The following is a 13,533-nucleotide window of genomic DNA, read 5'->3' as shown; positions in this document are numbered from 1 at the left end:
TATAACGGGTCTGTGTGTAACACGTGCTCTGTAAGTATGTTAATAACTGCTCATTGTCAAATTTCGCTTTATCAAGATTTTTGGACGTAACACTTCCCAGTTTGCTGTATTTGCTTTTAATGCTTTTTTAATTTGTAAAACTATAACACGATTTCAAAGAAATAACCATTTTTAGTCATTTTTTATTTTATTGTGAGAGTATACATAGATCTTGTGAATGAAAATTAACAATATCTGATAAAAAAAAAAAATCTTCACTGTACATTGAGACCACAAATAATCATAAAATCGTCATCCTTGGTGAATTTATTGAAGTGTCCATTCACCTGTAGAAAGAGAACTGGAATTTGGTTATTGCATAAAAGGGAAATGAAATAAAATGGGAATCGTGTCCATCAACATTCTTTTAATATGCTTATACGATTGAAGTCAAAAGTTTACATACACCTTGCAGAATCTGCAAAATGTTAATTATTTTACCAAAATAAGAAGGGTCATACAAAATGCATTAAAATATAAAACATAAAAGACAAGGGACTCATGAACAGCTATCACTTAAAACACACAGCTGTGGATCATTAAGGTAACAACACAGTATTAAGATTCAAGTGTATGTAAACTTTTGAACGGGAGTTGAATTTTTATAAATGTAACTATTATTTTCTCCTGTGGATTCTATGTAAATATCTTTTATGTGAAGTGTCTTATTCAGGTCAGTACTAAATAAAAAATAACATGCATTTTGTATGATCCCTCTTATTTTGGTAAAACAATTAACATATTGCAGATTCTGCAAGGTGTATGTAAACTTTAACTGTATGTGTTGTGAATCTGTAATTCAGAGTTTCTGAGATAAGGAAGTAAGACCGTGACCTTTTAAAAGTCATTTTAAAATGCTTTCTTGACAGAAAGTCATGACATTTATTTTATTAAACATGAGGTAATGCTTGCTAGAAATGTGCCTCCTAAAAATGTACCACTGTATGTTAATACACGTGCATGCTCACAGTGAAGGTTAATGAAGGAGAGGTCAAAGATCACTGTCTTCATGCCTACAGAAAAGACACACCAAGAGGTAAGTGAGAGAGAATGTGTGTGTTTTATCTTTTATTGTATCTTTTATTGTTTGAATATTTTAAGAGCCTTACTTATTAGACGACTTGTTTCCGCAGTTGAGCCTTTTGCCTGCCAGAAAAGAAGATAACGTTCAATTATACGAGGAAAAAATGACGTGCATTTCTGTTTACGAGTATTTTTATTAGAATGTGTGTAGAGATTGCAAGAATCTAGACATACTCACCGAATATGATAGCCATGCCCAAACAGAACAAAACAGCTGCGAAGATCAGCCCACCTCTTCTGATTAACTCATAATCTGGCATAAGAACACACATAAGATGAAGATCCAAAAAAGTGTGTAAAAAATTTGCATTAATAGCTGTAAAGTACAAATTTAACTTGTTTACTGGCTGTTGAGAGCAGAACTGTTATTTACTTTGAGATATATAAAATAAGATGCAAACAAATTTACAACATTCACATTATTACATTGTCTACTTTAAAATGTTTATGATCATTTCACAGTTCTGTCACTTTAATGTGAAGGAGTATAAGTAACCATCAGACGTTCTTACCGTAGGTGAAATCAGCATCTGAATACTCAGTATTTTCTTAAAAGAGAACACACAGAGGGTACAATGTTAACTTTAAACCTAACATAAATGTTATTTTTTACTTTCTCTAATACGTTTAAATTTGTTAAATGTATAGTTCAAACAAAAATCAACCAAAACTGTTTGTTTCCAACATTCTTTAAAATATCTTTTATGTTCTGCAGGAAAAAATCAGTCATGTTTGGAGCAACATGAGAGTGACTGAATGATGGCAGAACTTTCATTTTTTGGGTGAACTATCAATTTAAGTTTTTTAGTTTTGATATACTGATTAAAGTTGAATCAAACTTACCCACTCCCATTGTTAGCAGTAGTGCAGAATCTCAAAGCTCTCAGAGTTGATAATTCCAGAACTGTGATGTATGTGTGTGAGGGTAAGTCAAAGAGGAGTTTGTGTGTTTGAAGGGAGTTTCTTAAACTCTCTGATAGTGGAATTGTAACTGGTGGAGCAAATGACAAATCAGTGAGGGCTACGGGGAGGAGAGAAAGAGTGTGTGTGCTTCACATATAACGACCTTCAAACCCTTCGCTCTGACCTGTCTTATCCAGTAAACCTCAAAACATGTGCATAAACACAAGCCTTTGAGTCATTCCTTAATATCTAACCACTGAGCGTTGGTGAATGTGCCATTGAAATAAGCTGGCAAGGTCATTAAATCTCATTGGGAAGCAAGCAGACCATGAGAGACAGATTTTATCTTTGAAGGCCAGATAATTTGATATAAGATAAATAACTCATGACATAAAATACAAAAATGATATACACACATTTTATAATATACATTTTTTTATTATGTTAATAAATGTTAAATTAGGTTAATAAATTACACTGAGACGTTCGTTCTATTTCAGTGGGTAGTTAAAAGTTAATCTGTCATTTCCTAAAGAACAAGTAAAGAAGTGTAAAACAAATACATAACTTTACTTTCATGTGGAAGTATTCATAAATCTAATGGATTGTTTTAGTAGTTTGCTCTTCAAAATTAGTGCAAGTGGAAAATATTGACTCTCCTGTGTCTACGTACAGCTGGAGTTGGAAAATCAGCGTGTAAAAACGTGGGATTGTTTCTAAAGTTAATAATTATGACTAAGTTGAAAGATCCTGACAATGTTCACCCTTCAGACAAAAAAGAAATTGTTCTCAAGAACAGTAATATTGTTTTTTTTTAAATCATCACAACATACTGATTTACTCTCAGAGTGAAGGTGACTTCAGTACAGTATGCTGCTTCACTGTATTCAATTTAAAATATTATTGAAACTACGTGTAACATATATTGTTAGGAAACAGCATACTTAATGGCCTCCTCAGTACATAAAACACAAACACTAATACAATCCATGTTTTTATTCAATAACATTAATATCTCCAAATAAAACAGACACATTTACAAAAGGAAGACTTTTTGATTCTTCATGATTTAAATAATTAATTAATTTTTTTTACAGAAATATATATTTACTTTAAAAGTGCATGTCACTGTGTGCTCTTTCACTTTAAAAAAAAGGAGAAAACATATTTCAGTACATAAAAATGTTTACACAGCAGAGTAGAATGTGAGGATTTGTTCTTCACTGTTGTAGAAGGTCATGGACGCTCTTGCTGTAATTAAGGAAACAGAGCGAGAAAGAAACAAGGACAAAAAAAAGGAAATCCAAGTATGTTAGCTTATGATGAGCTCACAATGCTTATTGTTTATATTTACATTGTGTAAGAACACATAAGTGTGTTTACCTGCATCTTGCCATATATCCACATTAAAAGCTTCCCTACATTGCTGTAGACCCCTGGACGGTTCTTGCTTCCACAGCCGTCTCCCCAACTTGTTACGCCTGTGAGAAACCATTTATCATCAACTTTACACACCAGTGGACCTCCACTGTCCCCCTGGAGAGAGAGCGAGATTGAAAAAGAAGACATAATACTGAATGAACTAGGAAAAGCATTTTAAACAGTACAAAGTTCAAACTGCAATATATTACTGTACCAAAAGGTGGCAGCATTCATAAGCTTTTGAATATGTGAACATGTCTAACCTGGCAGGAGTCTTTCCCTCCCTGAAGATCTCCTGCACACTGCATATTCTCAGTGATACGTCCATTGTAAACAGTAGCTAAGTTACACACATCTGAGTCTATCAGGTTTACATCGACCTTCATCAAAACAGTGGAACTACTTTCTGCAAACACACACGTGGAGAAAGGCCAGCATTATAGAAGGTTTGCACTTACGTCACGGCTTGGTCAGTTACCCAGATGCAGGGCCATACTGGAGATACTCGGATGTAAACAACAGCATTTATTGCATGGTTAATGTATTATTGAATACATTCTGCTAATTTATGCTAAGGAAAAAAAACATGTGAAAGCTGATGTCAAAATTCTTGCCCTGAAAGTCCTGGTTCAGTTTGGCCAACTACAAACACCTTTTGTTCCTCAGACAGTTTTTTGCACTCTTCTCCTTGATTAGTTATAACTTTTGGCAGTCTATACTACAAATGTTTTTCCCGGTCTGATCAATTAGTACAATAATTGACTGTTTTCTACAGCAATAATCAGCAAAATATGCAAGTTTCATTCAGTTCAGTGGCATTGTTTACGTTCAGTGACATCAGAATGGCCGATTGATGACGTGTCGTGAAAACACTCTATTAATACATAAATTAATACATTCAAACTCAACTAAATACATGCACATACATACCAGCTTCAAACCGGGTAACTCCAAAACCTGTGGTCCAGCACTGTTTGGCAGCAGGAAATGTCTGGCCAAACACAGGCAGGCAGGCAGGCTGTATGTCATCTTTAATTAACAGTATGTACAAAACATGTCAGTGGTCAGAAGTGCCTTCTTGATTTTTATATTTATGGTACTGTAATTTAGACAGTGGTGTGTATGGTTAATGTCAGTTAAACTATGTATTATGTCTTAAACATCATATGTATTTGAGTACCTATGTATTCAGAATTTTATGTACATGTACAAACTTACTGGCAGGTTTAGTGAGTTTTAGCAAGGCAATATCATAGTTTTTTGTCGTTGAGTCATAATTCTCATGTAATGATTTTGTTCACATAATATGGGTTGGGTAGCCGGAGCTGGGACACCACACTAATATACACTCTCCAGTTACTAGGCAACCGAGAGCCGGATGTTGCTCTAAGAAAGGGGGGGAAAAAGCAAATTCATTCATCTGTTTATCCATCCATGCTTTTTGGATATTGTTTGCTAATGTTTTCATTAATCTTAATTATAATTACAGGCCACAGTATTGTTTCCAACGTATAGACTAGTCATCAAATCTGTGTAATGTTATGTATACTGACTTGGGGAAGCAGTGAGCAGCAGTGATGACAAAATCTGGAGCCACCAGAGTTCCTCCACATGTGTGACCCCCTTGGAAATGCAGACTGGCCTGCCACGGCCACTCACCCTCAGAAGCCTGACTTCCCCCTACGATCCTCGTTCCTGGTGGCTGTCCACACTCTAAACAGAGGAGGGAAAGTAAAAGAGTGTTTAGACAAGGGGTGTTGAACGTCAGTCCTAGAGAGTCCCAGGCCTCCATAGTTTTGCTTCAGCCCTAGTCAGACGCACCTGAACAAGCTAATCAAGGTCTGAATGGTTACTAGAAAGCAACAGGCAGGTGAGTTTTAATTAGGGTTGGAGCTGAACTCTGCAGGCCTGCAGCTCTCCAGGACCGGAGTTTGCTACCCCTGGTTTAGATTTAGATAGCGTTATCATACAGTGATAACATGTAGCTATAGTGTAGGGTACTCACTAATGCACTGCAGGGATACAATCTGCTGACCAGTACAGGACGTACTGCAATTAAAACAACATTGTTACACACACAATAGACCAAGAGTATTTTTGGTGTTTCCTCACACCTTTCTGCAGCTAAATGTACTGAATCATTATACAATTTCATAATTTTGTTATGTATTGCCAAGTCCACAGTGATTCCTTTATCGGAGTGTCTATTTACACTAAGTGCAAATAGCCCGCCTTGTTGGCAGAGGCTATTTACACTAACTCCACTCATCAATGTGTGGTTGGACTAGTCAACATTACAAAAAACTGCTGCTAAATAACAGCTCCAGTGGTTTGTAACTGATTTTTTAACACGATCGAGCCAAGTTCGAATCCGCCTTTTGTTGAACTTGTTCTTCTCCCCTTTTACATCACATATCAGATCAGAAAGGCATTTATTTTCAATACAATTAAGGAAAATATCAAAACGCAGACAAATAAAGTGCCTCATGAGTGTTTACTGGTTAAGGTAAGGGGTAGGAGTCGAGAGGGCTTGTCCCAATAAGGTGGCATCCATTTAATAATTTTTTAAGGGGACATTGGATGCAAAATTCACTTTTACCTGGTGTTTGAACTTAAATGTGTCTTGGCAGTGTGTACAACCACCCTGTAATGATAAAAATCCACTCAGCACTTTTTTTTAAATCCCCACAAATCATAAGCACTTTCTCAGAGCCAGCCATTCACAGATTCTGGGCAAAGTGATGTCACTTTGCACAGCCCCCTCCCACGACTGTTGACGTACACTGCCATTTTAGCATAGACCCAGCCTGAAGGAGCTGTAAACAGGCCACCATTGTTTCGACGCCGGAACAGATGTAGACAAGAATGTCTCCTAAGCAACTGAGGTGTTTTTTGGTTGGATGTATTAATGCACACAGCAGTCGTCATTTACTCCCGACATCGGAGCCGCTGGATAGACAAAGTGGATTATCTTTGTTTTTGAAAAGAATGCATCCCCGAATTACATTAATGCATGTATGTTTGTCCATTTAATTTCACCAGACTGCTTTGTAAACAGTTGTCTGTGGCCACATACACACTGCAAGTTTCAAGAGTGACAACGGCATTTAAATGCGGGAGTGAGTTCCATAATTATTATTCAATATCATCCCGAAACTGTGGTATATGCGCACGCACTGGCCTACATCTGGTGACATCATCATTAAAAACTAGTTGTTCAGTTTGGTTCCGTACACACAGAATATCTGTAAATGTGGTTGCCAATACCTGTATTTTGGTGAATTATGTGTGTACAGAACGCAATTAAGGAGTAAAAGAGGAACCGACAACCGAATTTAGCAGGTATTGCTAAAAAGTTGTTCCTGAAGGATGGATTGGTACCACCTGTTTGTAATCCAGTGAGGATAAGTTGTGAGTATAAGTTTTTTTTTTATGAATCTTTGCAAATCGCCTTTCCTAATAATTTGCTAGTTAGCAAGTTTCATGACGAATGCGGATAAAGTTAATAGTCTCACACCTTGTCTACGCTGGACGCAAGCAGCAGCTCTGCACAGTTTAGCTCCAACCCTAATCAAACACACCATCCAGCTAATCAAGCTCTTCAGGATTACTAGAAACTTCCAAACAGGTGTGAGTTGGAGCTGGCTGGAGCTAAACTGTGCAGAGCTGTGGCCCTCCAGGAATTGAGTTTGAGACCTCTGCTTTAGGATCTTAATGAGCAGTCTATACCATACTTTAGTTAAAATTTCTCAGTGGTAGTGTAATAAAAACCCTTTTTACCTTGTCAAAATCAGCCCCTTTTAGAGCGAGCCGTTTGTTGTATGTTCGTTTAAATACTAATGGGCTCTGCTCACCCTGCCCCTCTATTCTGTAGGGCGATGAGCCGTATTGTTTACTTTAGCCATATTTAGCTGCGAAACTTGCTAACTAGCACATTATTAAGAAAGGTGATTTTAGAAAATGCATAAAAAAATCCTTATACTCACTTCTGCTGTAGGTGAAGCTTAATCACAAATGGGCCCACGCCCAGTAGCTACAGCTGTATTCCTTTCAGTCCTAACCAGTTCTTAGCTCACTCAGCTCATTTAGGGCAGGTCTAAGGTAAGACGGTCATGTCAATCAACTCGTTGGAGTGACCTTGGTCGGCGTGATGTCACACAGACAAGATGCTGAGAATGGCCTGATTTGAAAAAGGGCATATTACTTATAAAGATTAAAAAATACAACTGGGTGGATTTTTATCCTTATAGAGTGGCTGTGTACACACACAAGTAATTTACAAATGTATTTTACGCAGTTGTAACTCCATGAATAAGAATGGTGACTTTAATGCAAGAACGAAGAGAGGGGAGGGGCGAGCAGTAGCTCATTATCATTTAAAGAGGCATGCACCGAAACGGGTCACAGTGAACAGAGCCGTTTCTGACGACAAGTGTTGTTTTACACGACCATTGAGAAATTTTAACCAAAGCATTAAGTAGTGTTATAGACTAAAGAATAATACCAGCTTGTGGAAAATGGGCATCTGATATAATGTAATGCAATATAATGCATATAATGTAATGCAGTACTGAGGTGCAAATATCTGCCACTTGCACTAAGTAGGTAGTATAAAGAACTTCTAACTAATATTATTGCAAAGAAAATACTGCTATTTTTACATAGTGTAAATAGAATATATAACTATTTGCACAGTGTAAATAGCATTACTATGAAAATATGCTGTTTTTACTTTGTGTAAATAGCATCTATCACCACAGAATTATGTATTTATTGTATTTATGTATTGTACATAAACTTTAGTATTAGCATAAAATTAGCTCCACATCCACTGAATACTTTTTTCTGTATAGCGCCGTTCTGTGTTTTTCAGCAGCAAATTATACATTTCTGGTTTGTACCTTATATTAACACTCCCCTGGATGGTGTTTGTAAACTGACTGTTCAGACTTTGAAAGGGAGATGAGCTGGCTGGCAAGACACCATTTTCATAACTCCTGTAAAGCACGAAAACAGAAACACATTTCATAGAGATTTTCCTAATACTGTTTAATGTTTGTTTCCTTGTTATTCAACACCATGACAGCTTTCATGGCTCTTTTTTCTTTGGTGAAAATGTAATAAACAAAAATATAGAAATAGAGTTTAAAAAAATCATAAAAACTCTAAAAGCAAATCATCTCAAGTATTTAAAAAAAAAGTGATGTTTAATATGTGCTTCTATGTTTCAGATTACAAGAATAATGTGTTTTTGTGTATTATACTTACTGTCTAAAGCCAAGCTGTTGGCAGGTTTGGTCTGCTATGTTTTTATTCCAGCCCTGTGCACAGACTGGAAGGAACTTTTGGGTAGGAGAGGTCATGACCTGCAATTCATTTGCTTCACCAAACCGTACTATAAAAAACATTAAAATCAAATCAGTATACGATTTCCAACTGAAAAGAGATTTCATTATTGATGTATGATTGACACTGACCACAGCGAGATTCATCACTGCCTAGAGAACAGTCTTTCTTCCCATCACAGTTGACTGATGAAGGAGGGCACGTGTCTGGCTCCGCTTCTTTCTCTGAGAGAGTCCATAGTGACGACCCATAACGCACTGTGCAGTGCAGAGCAGAAACGTGAGTTTAAACTGTACCTGTGAAAAGTTACTCTTCATGGAGGTTGCAACAATTAGAAGTTTAAATTTAGTTAAACATCCCTGTTAGAAAGTTATGTAAGCATTACAGTATACACAAACCAAAATACATTATTTAATGTCCGATAACAAATCATTGGGCATGACAGCACAGATACTTTAAAATATATGCTCACCTCCTATCCAGACGGCAATTACAACCAGCACAACTATAACAGCAGTACCACTCGACCCGCCATAGCAATACCTTCTGTTCCTGAAGGAGGAAGCTTGACTTCTCTGTGTTGGGACTGCAGAAAGGAAACAACAATGGCTACTGACACAAATAAATTAATGATAAAAATGATTTAAAAGTTTCTCCCTCAATTTATTTTAATGACCATGTTTTTAAAGCCTATTTGCGTGCATAGGTAGTGTTAAATATTACTTGTCTGTGCTACATGAGGAGCAGGTGTTTGATGTACTGGCTGAGGTATGTAGTACGGCTGGGCTTGGGTGGCTGACAATGTCTGAAGACTCGGATATGAAGGTGGAGGTGTGTTGTGATTCACCACAGAGTCATATGAGGGAGGAGACTCGGCCTGTATTCATAAAATAAATGCAGGATATTTATATTTCTATAAACACACACTCATGTCATTCAGAGTTCAAATGAATTGTTATGATAAGTCTCATAGTCAAGGCCATGCTTAACCTCCTGACTACCAGGAAAAAATGTTTTGTAAATGTAGTATTTTTTTTCATGTCATTGCATTTTTTAGAGCATAAGAAAAAAAATGTAAAAATAACATTTTTGAAAAATGATATTTTATTCATGTTATGCTATGTCCTCTCACCTGGATTTTAATATACCAAACTTTGTATAAAGACGATTCTCACCTATGTTTTGAAAGATATACCAGTTTGCTTTATGCAAAGAGTGTAAAATTTCTATAAACAGGTTTTCCCATGACATGAAATTTACCTATACACTAAATCTAATTTGCATATTAATGTGTTTGTGGGGCAATATGTAATGAAAAAAGAAGTGTAATAACTGAAATAATAATTGGCAAGACTTTCAAAATAATATATGATATTTCATAGTATTATTGATATATAAATGCTTTAAGTCCTGGTGTCCTCTACAGTGGACATGAAACCAGTGTCATGTTTCATAACAGAAAGCCATATTTTGATTTGAAACTCCATCATATTTTCCTGAGATGTTAATTTATAACAAACAATTTGAAAATTAGTCAGACTGAAATGATCATTACAAAATATTATCGTATTTCCCATCATTAAATTAATGCCAGCCATATTTAAAGACCAAGGACAGGGAGTGGTCATGATGAAACTTTGGTATCTTTGAAAAGCCCTGAATGTGCTTTCTACAAGACATCCAGACTTAAAATTGTGACATGTAGGGTCACAGAGTAATTTGCTAAAATATAATGTCCTTTGTGAAGTTGCTCTTCTTTCTAACATAGGAGAGATATTCGCTTAAAATTTATTTTGCGGAGTAACTATTTGTCATATGTTTAGTATATTAGGGCTGTCAAACGATTAATTGCAATTAATCGCATACAGAATAAAAGTTTGAGTTTGCCTAATATATGTGTGTGTACTGTGTGTAATTATTATGTACATATAAATACACACAAATTAATGTATATATTTAAGAGAAATGTGTTATGCACAATATATATATATATATATATATATATATATATACTATAAATTATATAAAAATTATAATAAATACATATACTCAGAAATATTTCTTGAATATATATACATGAATGTGTTTGTATTTATATATACATCATAATTACACACAGTACACCACATATATTAGGCAAACTCAAACTTTTTTTTCGTATGCGATTAATCACGATTAATCATTTGACAGTCCTATTACCATGCTATATTGTCATAATTTATATAAAGTTATAATTTAATATACTTTAATTCATTTAAATTTCTCTGTGGATGTAACAAAGCCACCTCCTCATCACCAGAGGGCGCAATTATTGGTAAATCGAACTATTCTCTCAAATAAACTCTCAAACCATGACAAAGTTTTAGAAACTTTTTCAAAAAATTTTGCTCCTGATTTTTGGTTAATTTGAATGCATCTGTTATGCATATATGGACAGGGGATTACCACAAACCTGCTGATACACAGTCTATAACACACTGGTTGAGGAAGTATTTGACTGTGTGGGGATTTGGTAGCAGTTGAAGGAAGACGGTGAAACCAAAATACTCTTTACATTTTCAGCCCTGTCCGCCTGATACAATGAACCTCTTTTTCCATATTCAAATGAGTGTTTAAAAGCGCCTGTACAAACTCCTGTGTACATAAAAATTAAAAGACAACATTTGAAGCGGATCAAATCCTTTAATCAAAAGTTCTCCTAAAACCAAAACAATACCTGTTCTTGTCTTAGGACAACTTTGATGAACTTTTCTGATCTACTTCAAATGTTGACTACTATACATAGGTTCGTTGTTTGTCGTAAATTTGTTGTACTGTTTTTCATAATGAAACCAGACCCTTCTTAGGCCTGTTTCATACCACAGTATACAACAAAATGAAGTGATTTCTAATGTACTTCACTGTGTGTGCGTTTGTCTATATATATATATATATATATATATATATCACCAATATGTTATATTACGCATTAATCATTAACTGGTTTCTAATATGAGTATACACTACACACAATAGTGTAGGCCTATATTTATTTTGGTTTCTATATTGACAGGTTACAGTATCCACAGTATTCTGCAGATGCAGTATAGTATATTGCAAGTGGGAGCAGATGACTTGCAAAATCTCTTGCAATATACTAGATCCTTTTTTTGTCATACATAGTGTAGTCTGACCAAATCCAGATGATTTAAGTGGATTATGTGTTCTCCATATTTAGATTTCACAAAAAAAATATATATATATGTTTGGAATAATTGTCAATGACCAACTTTCAATAAATTACACTGTGAATTTGGATTTTAAACACAATTTTGTAGTTTTTTTTTTTTTAAAACCAGGATTGAACTGTGAGGTTCATAATCAGCCCTGCCTTCTTATGGCATGTTGCGGAGCGTATTGTCTCTGTAATAGCATCCAGTTGGAACATGTTGTTTTTGATTTCACACAGTGAATCATTCACTCGGGCACATACAATATGCCTCATTATTAGAATTTAGTTACTTTAGTTAACCAAATTAGGTTACTAAATCTATTAATACATTCTACTTACGGAAGTAACTACAAGTAACTAAGGTAACAACTGTTACACACAAATGATCACTAAGAGAAAATAAACATTACAGGAATCATAATACATTCACAATAATATATAAACAAAATCACAAAACACAAGTTGTATCAAAGAGAACTAATCATACACTTGGAATACAAGAAATCTGTTTGTTATACCTGTCCATGTTTGCTTTGAGAACATTTCGTTGGAAATTAAAGTATTCATACCTGTCTGTGCTCCATAGGTGAGAAATCCATATGAAGAGATCGGAAAGATTCAACCTGTACCTAAGCTATGTATTTATTTTCTGTCATGCACCTGCTAGTGACGCAGTACAACTCTTACATCATCAGAGCAGGACTAACTCACCCTGTAGTAACTCATTTCTTTCTCTCGCTTTCTTTCACCTGTTTAACTGGTTTTACCAGCAACCTTTTTTAAACACAGTTTCCTAACTACATGTCCATAGAAACACTGTAAAGCAGATACACAAATCGAGAAAAGAACTTTCCACTAGCTGCTTTCATCATAAATGGAAATTGAGAAACTTGGTGTTTAATTGATGCCATCCAACTGTTAATTCTTCATCACACAAGTATGTTTACACATAGAACACATTTTCCCCTATAAATCACACAATTTAGGAGAAAAAAGGCAAGATACTCTGAGTGGTTAATATGAGACTGAAAGCACAAAAATCAAAAATCACATTAATTAATTGAAAAGAAAAGATCAATTGAAAGAAAAGAATAACGGACACACTTGCTGCACACACACACACACACACACACAATCAAGTTTATAAATAGTGTTGAGTCAATTTCTAATACAAAACTAGCAAATGTGCAACAATTATAGGCGTATGTCTGACATGCTTATAAACTTAGGTATTTTGTACGTCATTACTTGTATTCAGCAAGGTGTGTCTTTCAGAATACAAGTGAGCAATACAAGCCAGCATCTGTCATTAAAGAAAAAAAAAACTTTTCTACTGCTACATATTTAAAGTATATAAATCATGCTGACAAATGTTAAGTATGCTATCTGAACTATTTAGGAAAATGATGTTAGAATGAGTTTTAGAATTAGGTTGCATTTAAGGTTGAATTCAGAACATCATTAGCATACTACTTGTGTATGTAGCAGAACTAGTATGCTGTTTTGTGAACTAATAAGCTCTTCTGAAT

At 35.2% G+C, this 13,533-nt stretch overlaps 2 protein-coding genes across 2 annotated transcripts; both read right to left on the bottom strand.

Moving 5' to 3' along the window:
- Positions 1 to 239: 239 nt before the first annotated feature.
- On the bottom strand, positions 240 to 2,139 carry fxyd2 (FXYD domain containing ion transport regulator 2). The gene is made up of 6 exons (XM_051110540.1): positions 1,966 to 2,139; positions 1,635 to 1,670; positions 1,301 to 1,375; positions 1,149 to 1,185; positions 1,008 to 1,052; positions 240 to 326 (listed from the first exon to the last, which is right to left on the bottom strand). Exons 1-5 carry the CDS (start codon positions 1,973 to 1,975, stop codon positions 1,031 to 1,033), a joined length of 180 nt encoding a protein of 59 aa, XP_050966497.1. The 5' UTR covers positions 1,976 to 2,139; the 3' UTR covers positions 240 to 326; positions 1,008 to 1,030.
- Positions 2,140 to 2,502: 363 nt separating this feature from the next.
- Positions 2,503 to 12,708, bottom strand: tmprss13b (transmembrane serine protease 13b). Its single transcript, XM_051108878.1, is given in 14 exon segments — positions 2,503 to 3,276; positions 3,409 to 3,561; positions 3,711 to 3,853; positions 4,378 to 4,476; positions 4,666 to 4,736; positions 4,738 to 4,833; positions 5,001 to 5,160; positions 5,453 to 5,496; positions 8,349 to 8,444; positions 8,716 to 8,842; positions 8,925 to 9,050; positions 9,266 to 9,379; positions 9,517 to 9,670; positions 12,574 to 12,708. Coding segments are annotated over 14 exon segments (1,428 nt in total). The 5' UTR covers positions 12,604 to 12,708; the 3' UTR covers positions 2,503 to 3,261.
- Positions 12,709 to 13,533: the final 825 nt, after the last annotated feature.

The sequence above is a fragment of the Labeo rohita genome, chromosome 5 (assembly GCF_022985175.1).
Source record: "Labeo rohita strain BAU-BD-2019 chromosome 5, IGBB_LRoh.1.0, whole genome shotgun sequence".
Classification (NCBI taxonomy): Eukaryota; Metazoa; Chordata; class Actinopteri; order Cypriniformes; family Cyprinidae; genus Labeo; species Labeo rohita.
The sequence above is the reverse complement of the archived record's forward strand: the minus strand, read 5'-3'. Positions and strand labels throughout refer to the sequence as shown.

Coding starts and splice junctions, on each gene's coding strand:
- fxyd2 (XM_051110540.1), bottom strand. Junction 1,186..1,300: donor GGGCATGGCTATCATATTCG/GTGAGTATGTCT, acceptor CTTTTCTGGCAG/GCAAAAGGCTCAACTGCGGA. Junction 1,053..1,148: donor GGAAACAAGTCGTCTAATAA/GTAAGGCTCTTA, acceptor TCTTTTCTGTAG/GCATGAAGACAGTGATCTTT.